The sequence below is a fragment of the Vanacampus margaritifer genome, chromosome 12 (genome assembly GCF_051991255.1).
Source record: "Vanacampus margaritifer isolate UIUO_Vmar chromosome 12, RoL_Vmar_1.0, whole genome shotgun sequence".
Classification (NCBI taxonomy): Eukaryota; Metazoa; Chordata; class Actinopteri; order Syngnathiformes; family Syngnathidae; genus Vanacampus; species Vanacampus margaritifer.
In genome coordinates, this window is record NC_135443.1 from 18,815,764 (window position 1) to 18,830,429 (window position 14,666).

General features: G+C 38.9%; 1 protein-coding gene across 2 annotated transcripts in view; it reads left to right on the forward strand.

Annotated features, from left to right (window-relative positions):
- LOC144061952 (zinc finger matrin-type protein 4) overlaps positions 1-14,666 on the forward strand; it is an 88,154-nt gene that overhangs the window by 46,584 nt on the left and 26,904 nt on the right. Inside the window, exons 4-5 of one of the 2 annotated variants that reach the window (XM_077582910.1) lie at positions 616-796; positions 9,872-10,114. In XM_077582910.1, coding sequence (XP_077439036.1) covers positions 616-796; positions 9,872-10,114 — 424 coding nt within the window. The remainder of the gene's footprint in view (positions 1-615; positions 797-9,871; positions 10,115-14,666) is intronic. The other variant, XM_077582911.1, reaches the window with a different exon arrangement.

A 14,666-nucleotide genomic window follows, 5' to 3' on the forward strand; every position in this document is an offset into this window, starting at 1 on the left:
AAATTGTTCTGCTTGGCTGTATATGTCACTTGCCTAGATAAATGAGCAAAGATGTATTTTCGGACAAATTAAATGGAATGATTGGGTAATTTCCTGCAACATGCCTGATGAGATCTCATATATTCTACATTAGGGTGCCACTGGTCAGAAATCAGCATATTCAATTGTGCAGATGTACCTAATAATTTGTCCAGTGTGCATCTGTGTGCATATATAAAAGGCAAGTATATTAGACTGTTTACATGGCTTCTCTGTACCTAAGTTGAAGTCTGTTGTGTATACCTCTCTGGGTTTACTGAGTATTCTTAGATTTTTCACATCCTGTTCCAGCCTATACACCAGATGGGCAAGAACAAAGAAGAGGGAACAGCTCAAGAGAAATAAAGCTCGGCTTTGTTGTGCGTGTGTACATGGTAGTGGAGTTTTTTTTTCGGCAGTTGCTCTTTTTCTTTGTGCGCCTCATCCGCTTCACCATCCTTTGTAATGTTCCAACATGATGAAATGATGCCGCAGTGTTTCGATCCCAATTGTAATGATCAGTTGATTATCCATCTGTGCCGTGTGTCTTACCCCCATCAACTCCTCACCACTGTGCTCCTCTCTGACCACTTCTAGGACTGCGACGAGACAGAGGTGGACAAGAACAAGTGCTGCACTTTGTGTAACATGTTCTTCACCTCGGCCATCGTGGCTCAGTCCCACTACCAGGGAAAAACACATGCCAAGAGAGTCCGCCTGGTGCTAGGTGAGACTCCGAGCAGCCCCGCAGCCTTGACCACGCAGCCTACCAACGCAGGTATTCAACAAAGTCCAGCCCATCTTGACAAACTGATGACGTTTTAGAACAGCAGAGGAGCCACCCTCAATGTGCTCAAGCGTTTGATAACTGAAGGAAGACATATGTGTTTTCACATAGTCCCTGTAGGGCTGTGCAATTAATCAAAATTCAATTACATTTCAAGTATTACACTCCACAATTACAAAATTGTCATAATCGTAAACAAAAATAAAAGATTGTTAATACTAATTTAGAGTTTTTTAAATGTGTATATTTGCTTTTTTTTTAAATAATTAATTTAATAAATCTTGTTTAGTCCAAAAGAAACTTGCATGATTATAGTGTTTCAAATAATTTTATATAATAATTTAATATTTTTTATGTTTAAACATTTTCTTGTTTTGAACCAAAAAACAAATGATTGTTCTAATTATGATTTCAATTATTACCAAATTCTCAAAATATACAAATGATAAAGAATTACAGCAGCATTAACTCCCACTTGACACTTGTTCAAATCATGCCGTTTTTGAGGGGTGGTTCAGTCTCATAAAAATGCCAAGCACAGCTTTCGTGACCATGAAGACTGGTGTACAGCAAGGGCATCTAAGCAAAGTGAGCACCTACTTACTCTGCGTTGCTAGCGTGGTGACTTCGTTTCCAAATTTGGCAAATATTTTGTTTCAGTGATGAGCAACAAATCTAGTGACTTTTATTGCAGACATGTTATTGGAGTTTTGAGACATTTCACCTCTTTGTATCCGTATGAATAGCACTTGCGGGTGGACACCACTGGCTTATTTACTCATGTAATATTGGGTGGGCAGGCACTCCAGAGAACTATTATTTGAATACAAAGTCAAATTTCCACCATTTGTCCCCGTTAGCTAGTGGTTAAATGTTTCACCGTGAGATAGTTGGATGAAACTATCCTGTTCAACAAGGTTTTATGTGTGTAATTCTCTATCTGTACAATTGTAACTAAGTCAAAAATGCACTTCTTTTTTCCTTTTTTTTTATCCAAGGAATGTACTTGTTTCATTTCATTCATTACTATGAGCATCACCACAAACCATGAGCTACTGATTGACAGAATACGCTATACTATATTTGGGAAAAAAAGAGAGTTATATAAAACATACACTAATGTTACCTTGAAAATAGAATCACACTATACGATTTTCAAAGCATGCATGCCAATCCAAGAACAGTGTTCTTAAATTGAAGTTTGTGTACGGTATTTCTGATCAATAGGGAAAGCATACGTTCATACTTTTTCAAAGGATACCAATACTAGTTACACTTGCTACAGTTTTTAATGTATAGAAACTTTCCATGCTCACTAGAGGAAATAAACAAGACTGCAAATTTGAATAACACAAGAAATTTAATGATGATAAAAACAAAAAGGTTTTCTCGGTTAGTTGTGAAAATGTATTCAATCTATTGCAGTTTAACTGGTAAGGATAAATCAATAGTGACAAAACATGAGTCCGTTTTTGAGGAAACGGACAAAGTAAACTATTATTCAAAAATTACATTAGTTAGTATGGATGTCTGCTAATGACAACAGATTATCATCGTAAAGGATACAGTTTGATGAGATGTCAAAATTAATTGATTACAACTAATCAATTATCAAATTAAACAATTTTTTTATAATCGAGTAATCGTTTAGAGCCATGTTTAACTTCAACAGTAATCATTGTCTGATTTCTGTATTTCTCCTTCAAAAAGATCATCTGTTGTGGTTTATCAAAATAAGACATCAGCAAACATTTGCTTTTACTTTGGAAAACAATTATCGTACTAGGTAACTGACTGTATCAGTTTCAAAAGGTTTGATGAGTACAACAACTTTTAGCATTGTAAACTTCCCATGGAAAAGCATTTCTCTGGTTTGCATTTCAATCTTCTGATGATGTACCGGTATCTAATATTTACTTGGTTAGACAATAATCTGATTCCTTTCAAGTTCAATACTACTATTGAATTCCACTAGTGGATCCTGATGTTCCTGCTCTAAAGGCCAAAATGATCTTGTGTGCTATTATACAAACAAGCACACACTGCATATACTGTGTGTTTATATATTGCTTCAATGTAAACTATTTTAGTTGAAAGCAGGTCTTTTTATAGAAATATTTAGTCAACCTCCATGTCAAAACGTCGCGTCTGCTTCAGAGGAAAGAAAATGTCTGCAAACATTTTTGAGGCCCAAGAGGGAAATCTCGGAAGGTGAAGCTTAATGAAGATGAATTAATGTTTGTTCAAACTCATGATTTTTTTTTTAAATGAGGTTGTCTTGACGCTAGTGAGTCGTCCCCAGGGAGGCTTTACATAATGTGACTAATTGGATTTATTGTCACAATTCATAGAGCTATGAATTTGCAGATTTTACACGCTCACAAAAAGGAGCATTAAAATGAGCCCCAAAGTGACTTTTTCTTCAACTTTGCCCTACTTTGGTGATATGCCACTGGTGTGCAGTTTCCTCTAGTGTAAGAACCTTACCTATCTAAGGAAAGCAAACAGGCATCCTGGGAGAGAAGAGAAGTGTTTCATCTGGGATTGAAGTCCAAAGTAGCCTTCATTCTCAATCTGACATCTGACAAGACACATGAACACACATACTTACTTTAGCCATGCTTTAGCTTGTGTCTCCTTTATGGAGGAAGCACTTAGATTGAATGGTAACTTTTGGACGGTTCGGTATGCTGGCTGTAGTTTGTCTGTTTTGCTGTTCATGAAAAGGTTTTTAGCAATCAAAAAGAACTACTGCTGGGCAGAACCCCCCCGCTTGTGTAAAAATGATGGCTTTTTTTTTTTGACATGTCTATTCGGAAATACTATTTTGAAGCTAAGCAATGCAAACCATGATTTATCAACAATTAACAGAAATGGTGACCTGTAAATATTGATTGACGAGAACGATTAACATGAAATGCAGATTTTAGAAATAGCATGTTTTTTATTCTTCCAATTCCATTCCCATTGTCATACAGAAGTTTTATGGATCAATCAATTAAATACAGTGTATCAAGATCCACCCTAAAGGTAACATTACCCTTTGGTTGGCACCCGTGAAAAACTGGTACGGTAGGTCATTATACCAAGCTTGATAATAAAATACCAATTTTGTTAACTACACTACTGATACAAAACGTACTGCTTAACACAAGAAACACATTGAAGCGTGCCTTCATGTTTCCATCTCAGGAGGTTACGACACTAATGCTGCATTCGAGGATAGTCGGAAGTCGGACTTTACGAGTTCAAACCAGAGAGTGTGTACGGGAACGGCACCTTGAACTCAGAAATTCCACTTGCGAATTCAGAAAAAAAAAGTAGGGCCTAGCCCGACTTCACCGACGGACTACATGTGACGCCACTCTACAATGGTGACCCCTTTGGAAACACAGACCGTGAATGGTAAAACACAATTTACTCTAGTATAAAACTAGATAGCTTTCTTCATTCATAAATATTCAACATGACTTCACGTAAGACAACATATGTGACAGTATGCCGCCATCTCATCTCCTTGCATGAAATTGTACGGTGAACAACTGAACTGTATGGAATTCTTATGTAATAAGATAGAAAACAATGAATGAAGCAAAATTGCAAGAAGGCAAGTTTGCTGGAGGTCAAAATGAGTTCTGAGGCCCAAAATAAAAAACAATTTATCACTATCCGCCATTTTGGTTGTTTATTTTAGCCTTGAACGCTTTCAGGTTGGAACTGGAAAAAAAATAAAAAAAAATAAAATAAAAAATAAAATATATATATATATATATATATATATATATATATATATATATATATATATATATATGACTTCCGACCATCCTCGAATGCAGCATAAGGCTGCATTTACACTAAATAATTCAAGTGACACAACTCCTATTAGCTTTTCCCATGTGGTCCAGTTATGACAAATGTCAGATATCAGGTCGGAATCATGCAATTCAAATATGAATTGGATTGAATTCGTCAATGTGGACAGATCGGAGATCTGCCCTGTCTGTGCGTACTGGCCGACGTTGAAATCTGTCAATAACAGGTCAACCCAAATAACACTCCCGTGGGAAATCAAACCTACAGCTAAAGCTTGCAGGTGCATAGACAATGGAAAGAGAAAAAAAACACACATGGAATTGCAGAGGTGGGCATTCAGTCAAATAATGATGGACTGTCTGTCAGTCCATTACTGACGGATGCCCGTTAAATTTAGAAAAATATGACAGATTAAGCACTGACAAAAGTGAGTTTTCGTCCGTTAGTGTAATCGTCACTAACCGGGTCAAGCACCGACGGACCTCTCGGTCCCTCACTGACTGGTGCCTGTTTTGTTGACAAATAACAGACTGCCCACCTTTGCCCGTCTGTCCTAAAATAGTGGTGACAAAGTGATGACGGAAGCGTGGTTAGAATAAAATGACAAACTGACGATTACAGTTTGGTTTGGCTTGAAAAAATGACGGACTGACATGACGGAAGGATGCCCAGGGAGCTGCAAAATTTTTGAAATTGCCCACATTTGTGGAATTGTACTTTATATCTTCAGATCAGAGTCATGTCCCTCCCAAAGGTGGATAACAATTTAGTTCAGATTGAATAAATTTGGAATACATCAATTAGCGTTAAAAACAATATGTTTAGATGTTCATAATCATTCAATAAGGAAAACAACAGCCAGTGGAGTAATATTGATCTAAACTGCATTTAAACCATTGAGTCAGTCCAAGCCAACTAAACAATTATGTCCAAATCAAATATTTATATGATTGTTGTTTACGTCCATGTAGATGCCTTGTCTAGTTGTTTTTTCTGCATTTTTGGCCCGTGCACATGCAGGTTGTTTCTTGTGCACCATAAACACATATATCAGATGAGTCACGAGAAAATACAGTAACATTATCTATTTATCGATTTTTAAGTCTGGGAATGGGGAATTAATACCTGCAGTGCAAATACAGTTTTCAGACTCACATAGAAGAGAAGCTTTTGAATCGGACCTGTTTTCTACTTTGTATTCTTCTTTGCAGTTTTCTTTGCACATTTCACCCCCTCTAAAGCTCTCACTCCCACTCCGTGAAAATCACTTACTTCTGTTCCAGTGTGCAGAGATCACAGTCACGAGAAAAGACAGGGTGGGAAAACATGAGAACAGGGTGTGGAGGGAAGAGATACATCCAAGAATCTTTACCTTTTGCATCAGAGAGCGAGCACATGCTGGCCACTACAGACACACACAGGTGCAGAGATTTTTTATTTTTTTCTATCCGTAAAATTAAATACCAGTAAAATGGCATAGGGGTTTAGTTTTTAATTGAGATTTATGGTGCGCCAAAAAGAGGAGAAGGGAATATGAGTCGTGGTTAGTGGAACGATTAGCCAAAAATATAATAACGATCGGCTTGCAAGGTTTCTGTTAGCACAGTCGCACTAAAATAGACGAAATCCGAAAGGCACTCAATGGAGCTCAGACCTCCGCCAAGGTGGAATGACTGCGGTCCTGATATCAACACAAAACATTCCAGTCACATATCAGTTGAAAATAAATCATTGCATTCACATTGACTCAAATATAAAAGTGGATTCATTAAGAGAAATGATATATATAGCACTCTGCCAAGTCTCAAAACTACCAACTTTGGGGTGGAATCGAATAGCCACAAGGTTCCTCGGTTTATGACGTCTCGGTTTTGAGGTTATAAACGGTGGACAATGAACTAGTTTGCACAGTGTCGTAAAAATATGACATCATGCCGCAGACGGAGGTACGCTCAGTTACCTCTGTACTTGCTGATTTTCATTTAATAAAAATGTTCATACTAGAAATGCTTATTATACATAGTACTTACTATAACTTTGTCTTAATACTGCATTAGCTTAGGTTATGGTTACCAACTTTTTACATCCTGTCCTGGTGTCCGTTTTTTTTCTTTTTAAATAAATAAATGAAAATGTAAGTTTTTACATTGCGCCGCAAATGCCTTAACTGTTAGCTCACAGACTGCTACCAAGTCTATGGCGAGGGTTGTAGGGAAAAAAGAAAGGCGGATTTTGTGTGTACGTGTTATTTTTTTTAAAGTTTTTTTTTTTTTATAAAATAAAAATGTAGGTCAGCGTTTTAGGCACCTCACTTTATAAGCATTCACATATGGTCCTGAGCCGCATCAGTGGCCCAAAACTTTAACTTACTGGCGATGCTCTGCACTGCCAAAACGAAGGACTTGGGTTTGATCCTGGCTTGCCCCATTAAAAAAAAAGGTTGATTGCGTAGGATTTTTTTAAAATTGTTGTTTTAGTCAAACGTTAAAATAGTTATAATGTATAGGATCTTTGAGTAAACCTTGAGTATTATTTAATTATTCCGAGGCCGGGCTAAGTGTCCTCTTTTTTAGAAATGAAAATAAGGTCACTCTGGTGCATGTTAGTGACAGAGTGTGGTGCAGTCAGTACAAATTTAGGTTGCTTTGCCACTAGAGGAACAGAACTCCATCGCAAAGTGAGCTCCTGACTGTGACAAAGTCTTTTATAAGTGTTGCTGAAGTTTCTAGAATATCTTTTGACGGGTACTCATGGGTTTGACAATAATAGTTAGATCAAAGGGAAAGTCCAAAGAACTCCAATTAAAAGAATACTGTATCAAGTCCACGACACAATCCCGTTCCTGTAATGGCAATGTAATGGCTTTTGACCAATGTCATATATTGGGGGGCGGCATGGCTTAGTGACAGAGTAGTCGTCCCATTCATGAAGTTGTGGGTTTGAGCCTCACCCCTGGTGACCATGTCAAAGTGGTCTAAAAGACACTGAACCCCGATTTGCTCCCAGTGGACCTAGCAGCACCCTGCATGGCAGCATGTAAAGTGGTTTGGGAACCATTTGGTGTAGATAAAGTGCTATAAAAAAAAACTGTCCAAAAGCAGCCCATATGTTGGGATGTGATGTAGTCTATCATTAATCTATGCTAATGTAGTGTTACTGTTACAAGTATGTTGTGCCTCCTCGGTGGAACAGATCTCAGTTGTAAACCACAGACACACTGTAAGGTAAAAAATAGTGCAGTTAAAGAGTGTTTGTGTACAAATTCTGGTTATGTCGCTGACTGACACAAAAATGTAAAATAAAAAATTATCTTTACACAGCTCCTCACCACAATAAAATAATTTATAGAAATTTGTCTTTGTGACAAGTAGCTTCAACAAAGTTTAATGAATTTAATATTAAGTTAACATTTAACGCGAGCTCTTCATTTGTAAACAGTCCCTGTGAAAGAGGTGTTATGACTCATGTATGAGTGGTGTTTTTGTTTGTGTGAACGCGTGGTATTGTTGCGCTGAAATCATCAGCAACACAACTCAAGGTACACTGTCACATTGTGGATGGCGGATCGTCACATTTGGACACGCCATCTGGCGTTCTAAGCGTTCATCAGGCAGTTTGGCTGTGGACCTAACACCCCCACCTCTCGTGTGTCCAAATATACATGTACTGAACCTTACATGCAGCCAACACTATTCTGGAGCTTGGTTCACACACATGGAAGCTTGGATTTACACACGGCATGTACACACAAACAAACACACACAGAGCCAAAGCCATGAGCCGCAATAGGCATGTCATTGCTAGTGGCTATTAATGGACAATCACCATGGTAACCAGTGTCATGTCATGAGCAGTGGGTCACCTGGGGGTCTAGCTTCATTCCCTCACTGTGAGGAAAAGGATGAAAAGAGAAGGAGGATACAAGAAAGGAAGGTATGAGAATAAAAGATGAAAAAAAAAAGTTCTGAAGTACAAGTTCAAGAGAGGCAGTTTTTTGAAGGATGGTCTCTGGAGGGCCAGCGATCTTCACGTGACCCTCATCTGTGTTTCACACATGTGGCTCACTACGATCGATTGCTCTTTGCCCTTCGTCTAAAACTCACTTTCAAATTAGCCCGTGTGGGTTAACATGTCTCAGGAAGATTGAGTACGAGCTTGGCTGAGGGGATGTGGTGTGTTTTTGTATTTGTGCATTGGATCCTTGTTACCAAATTGTTTTGGCAATAAAAAGCCAAGCTGCTTGTCGCGATCCAATTTCCAAAGATCCAACATGTTCACAAGCTTCCGTGTTGTTTTGATGTATAGTGATGTCATCCATCAAGAGACCCGATGCTGACATCTGAAGGCCATAGTTAGTTTTTTTGAGCTGCCCAAGACTTTTGTCCCACAAATTCTCACGAAAAAAAAAAGGAGTTGACGAACAGAAATTTCCGTCGCTGGCGCTCCTCGTTAGGGTTCGCGTTGATAATACCGGCGCTCAAAGAGTTAAAGGAATACTTGAATCATGGAACCATTTTCAACAGTAAGAAAATATTTTGTGATAACTTCATTATTTTTCATAAACAATTTATGCATTTAAAACCAAATATTTCCACTTGCTGTCGACTGAAGATGCCATCACCTGTGCTGAGGAAACAGGTAATGACCAATCATGGCTCAGTTTGCTAACCAAACCCATAAAACAGGTTAACGTGATTGGTCGTTACAGATTTCCTCAGCACAGGTGATGTCATCTTCGGTCGACAGCAAGTGGAATAATGTATTTTTTTATAGGAGTTAATGAATGCCGTTAAATTACCCAATGAGTCAAGTATCCGTTTAAGAACTCTTCTTTTTTCACTTGGTTCCGACTAATAATTGACAAGGTGGCGAATTGCAATTGTTCTATTTCACCCTTCTTTGAGTCAGGAACCCCACTCAACCTGCCTGGGATAGGCCCTAGATATCACACAGAGGTATAGAAATGGAATGGAAGATACCAGAAAGAAGTTGCTAAAGCCAGCTGGGCTTCAGGACGCGTATTATTTCTAGTTATTCTTGGGAAGTATGCATCCATTTAATAACTAGTAAAAAAAAAAAAGAAGAACACACAATTAAGCTACATCATCCATCCAGCTCAGGTAGTAACACAGTGTAGTTATATGACTCTCTTTTTGGCAGCATAAAAAAAAAATCATCTTGAGACATAATTTTTGTGTTTGTATTGGGATGTCATTACAATCCTTTAACATTCCTGTCTCATTACCCCCTTAGATTCCTCCCCTTCAACCCCACTTCCCTCAGACCCTACGGCGTGTCCCCCTCCTCCATCCGCATCAGTGGTCAGCGGCAACGGCGGCAGAGAAGCCGGCAAGTACTGCTGCCTGTGCGGCGCCTGGTTTAACAACCCGCTGATGGCCCAACAGCACTACGAGGGCAAGAAGCATCGCAGGAATGCCGCCCGAGCACGGCTGGTGGAGCAGCTCGCGGGAAGCCTGGATGCCACGGAGAGCACAGGTCAGTCCTCGTAATCCCTCCGAAAAGACACCTCACCACCGATGCAAGTGACAAGTGAAAGGCAGCTGGGATGAAAGGGAAACACGATAAGGGGAGATCATTTTTAACATCCGCGGTAGGATGTTTCAAACATTTCGTTCTGTGTTAGTTTTTATACCAACGTCACTCCAGTTGGATATAATTAGTGCCATAAATGTGTAACTTCACAGTCACACTCCAAGCATATTACTAAAGATAGAGGGATTACCTTATGATAAGTACCTTTAAATATCAACAGAGTTTTGAAATGCTTTCCAATTCTTTTAACACAAAAGGCTTTAGGAGGTTTAGGATAAAGCCTGCATTACAATTTTAGTGTGGAGGCTTTAAGGTTGGATGATTTACATTTGAGGTTAAGGAAATGCCGTTAGAGCAGCTTTGGACTGACTCATGGTCAGCAGCTTTGGTTTCCTCTGCACATCCATTCAGGCTCCAGCTAAATAGAATTCAAAACCCCTGGATTACTGTTGTAAAACTGGTCATCCATCAAATGGAGCATGTTTCTTTCTCCCTAATGAACTCGATCTCAGTTTAACTAAAACATGGGCAAGTAAGTCATAAACGTAGTCAATACAATTTTATATATTTATATCCGTGGTTCTTAACCTTGTTGGAGCATTCACCAAACCCTTCTTTATTGAATTTTTTTTTTTTTCAAATTCAAGACTGAACATGAAAATGAATGAAAAATGGAAAAATTAACAGGGAGAGTAGCCTTTTCATTCAATCTGGCTCTTTTCACCTTGAATTTAGAAGCGTTGTGTTGTTATATCCCCCATCTCCTTGCAGCTTAAGGTTATCCTTCAGTTGCTAGTTGCTAATTGAGCTAGACTAGAATTGCTCAATTTGGCATTGTAAATCATGCAGATAAATCATGCAGTTAGAATGCTGACTCCCATCACTCAACTCAACTCTATAGAGCACTTTAAATCAACCAATCCTTGTTTTCTTAAGATAGAACCTAGAGAAAACATCAGAGGCCCCAGAGTTGAACCCTGTGGAACACCATACGTTCTGAGATACATGTCAATTCATATTGCACATATTCGTCCGACCACTCGACATAATATGAAGGGATTACATTAATAAAGAAATCACATGACGTACCATCACAACAGCCACACGTTGACTACTGAGTGCACCAAATTCCCTGCAGCACATATAGGCCAAGCAATGTAGCATGATCACCTGCAGCCAATGATGGCCAAGCATCAGACCAAGTATCAGCATGAGTCGGGTGTTTGTGTTGACCTCCGCCAAACCGCTGAGAGTGACTCACCAAACCCCTGGGGTTCAATCAAAACAAGGTTAAGAGCCACTATATGTATATACAATATTATTCATAGGGTGAGGGAATGCTTTGCAAAACGTTCATCTATATTAACAGACAAAAAAAAAACCTGTACATACGATGCGCGTACAGGGAAATTTGCCCTTGTTGGGTCCATCAACAGCAGTGGATTCTGCATCGTAGAAATCTTCAGTGTTTGGAAAATAATTATGGACCTTTTGGTGTGCAGTGGAATAATTCCCCACTCTCCTTCCACTTTGATAGCGCGGCCCCAAAAAATTGTTGAAAATACTGCTGAGCCTTTCCCTCATTTACCAAATCTGCACATTCAGAAATAGAAGACAGTTTATTCCAATTAAAGTGACGGATGCACACATCTGTTGCTATAAGCGGCTCTGCCTTCCCCTCAAGCAGGGCAAACTTAAGTAAGTGACTAGCTGATAACAAGCCTTCCGTCATTGAGGACTAGTAAATTTGACAAGTATGCACAAGACCTACCTCTGACAAGTTTTCACAGGAAAAACCTAAATCTGAATTTGAAACCTAAATTTGAAACACTTAATTGAGAGGATAGGGTTGAAAGTTTTTTTCAAGAAAGATGAAAATATGAACATTTTCGATGTAATGTTGTACGTAATATAAACATATTATATAACTATTATATAATAGTATAACTATTTAGTACAGATAGATTTCTTCTTTTCTGGTTCCCCACTGGTGAAATGTCGTTCTGCTGAAGTAAGCAGCCCAACATGCACGTGAGCACTCCACGCAACACACACACACACGCACGCACACACACAAACTCCAATGCTCTGTCCGTCAAAGCCATGGCGCGAGCTGTGTGCTCCAGGTGCCATGACAAAAGCAATCATCTCAAGGAACCAATCATATTAAAAGCATGAGTCATGTTGCCGCCTACACTGGCTCAGAGGCTTTAAGTTGTGTCAAGTTGGATATTATTCTCCATCCACTCGCTGTGACCCAAATCCCACAATGTCCACTGTCTTTTTAGGCAACGTTTCAATCCCAATTCACAGTGCAGCACGCGCTTGCAAATAGTCAGGCCATCCTGCTTTTGTGTAATTTACACCCGCAGGTTTTCATTAACCCAAAGATGCTGCGGAATCTATTTGGCGCCTTGCCCTTCAAGGGCGGGTGAGCCGGCCCGAGAAGTGAGCCCGGCGCTGATGTGATTCATTACACGTGCCATCAATCACGCCTGGGCTCAGCCATCTTTTAATCATGCCACTATCGTCAGGAATTGTTTGTCCTCTCGTGTGGCATGTTTCCATTGGCACAGGATTCCCTCATCCCAAATGGCTTTTGACGCCTCTCAGGTGCAACGTGGTGGAAATGTTTGCAAATGTTAATTAGTCCACGAAGAAGGTTGATTGGTATGTGTCAGGGCTGGGGGTGTCAAAAATAGTGCATTAATTTAAAGTTACTTTAACAGCACTAATTTTTTTTAACGTGCGATTAATGACCGCCCCTTACTTGGAAAGCCTCTACTGGGGGAATTCAAGTTGCAGCGCAGCAGACAGGTCCAGGTCAAAATTTAGCAGTCATAAATTTAAGCATATATATATATATATATATTTGTGGAGACAAGTTGTATTTTACAATTTTAAAAATGTGCAGAATTTTATAAGTTTCTTCCTGATTAAGCTTTTAATATGAAAAAAATATGCAAGAAAGTATATTATAGAAAAAGTAAAGTTACCAACGTCTTACAAATGTAATTATGCCACCTAGTGGCAGAAAAAAATGGATGCAATACTATTTTTTTTTTTACAGTACAGTACATCTTTCTCAATTTTATGAACTATTATGAAATTACTTTATCAATGACTAAAAGATGCAGCTATATTTCTATTACTTTAATTTTTTTTCCCACTTTATCTTAAGAAGAGTATGAAAATTTAGCAGAAATATTTTATTGTACATTTTATTGGACATTTAGAACAGATATGACATTTGTGATTAATCATGAGTTAACTATTGAAGTCATGAAATTAATTCCGCTAAAAAAAAATTTAACGCTTGACACCGCTAGTCATTGTACGTTTGTGACACAATAACCTAGTCAAAATGATGTCAGACAGGCAGGTTTGTGTGGTGGTGTTGGTGGCAAAAGCTGGAAGACCCAAGCGGAGGGAAGCAGGGAATGTACGCAAAGGATACATTGTAAATAAAGGCAAAACAAAAAGTAAGACACCAAAATAAATAAAGCTGGAATTCAAAATCTAAAAATCACTCAAGTAACAAACATCGGACAACAAGAAAGAAAATGGATAAAACATGGCGACAAAGGCAACATGACAAATGACACCAACAATGGGAACTAAATACAAACATATTGAAGAGAAAACAAGGCACACCTGGACAAGACACAGATGGCTGGAGGGAGCTGATTGGTTGACACAAGGAACAGTGCTGACAGCAGATGGGGATGAATACAACAATTCATGATGAAGTAAAACTAGAAAACATGATAACATTAAACAAAAGGAAACTGTCTGCTTTGCTGACTTTAAGAATTATTTTGAGTATTTCTGTTTTCTGGGTGCGTCAATGAATTTTGAGCACTGGTCAAAACAGTCGGGCCACCCTGGCTTCCGTCATTGTCAATCCACCAATATTTCGAACCGGACCAAATTGTAATCGTCAATCCGTCATTAGTCATTCCTCAGTGAGAAGGGAATCTGACACATTGCATATGCACACGGTTCTAACTGCCACGAATACCAGACAAAGATGTTTTTAATGTGATTTTATAGACATTGTGTGAAATATTCATGTGAACTCTAGGCGGACATATCCGGGAGGATTTAGTGCTGATCCATTTTAAGATTGTTTGGCTGCAGAGGATGCTTGTGCCCTACAAACTGTCATTCTGCTACTGCTTCATTCAGTCTTCTGTTGATATATGTGCAATTCGTACATGTGTGCGCGCATGTGTGTGTGTGGACCACAAGGGGCTTCGACCGTGTCATGTCTCATCTGTCATTCTCATTAACTACCCGTGAGGTGCAGGTGACTTATTCACACCATTGTTGTTTTTCTATTGATGATACTGACCTTTACTTGTACTTGCATATTGTAACGCCTCATGGCACACGCACGTTTGCATAATTTCTCTTTTTTTCTTACACCATTGACAAGTTGCAGCAGAGAATGAGAACTATTTAGGTGCTAGACTAAAACCCTGTGAGATTGATC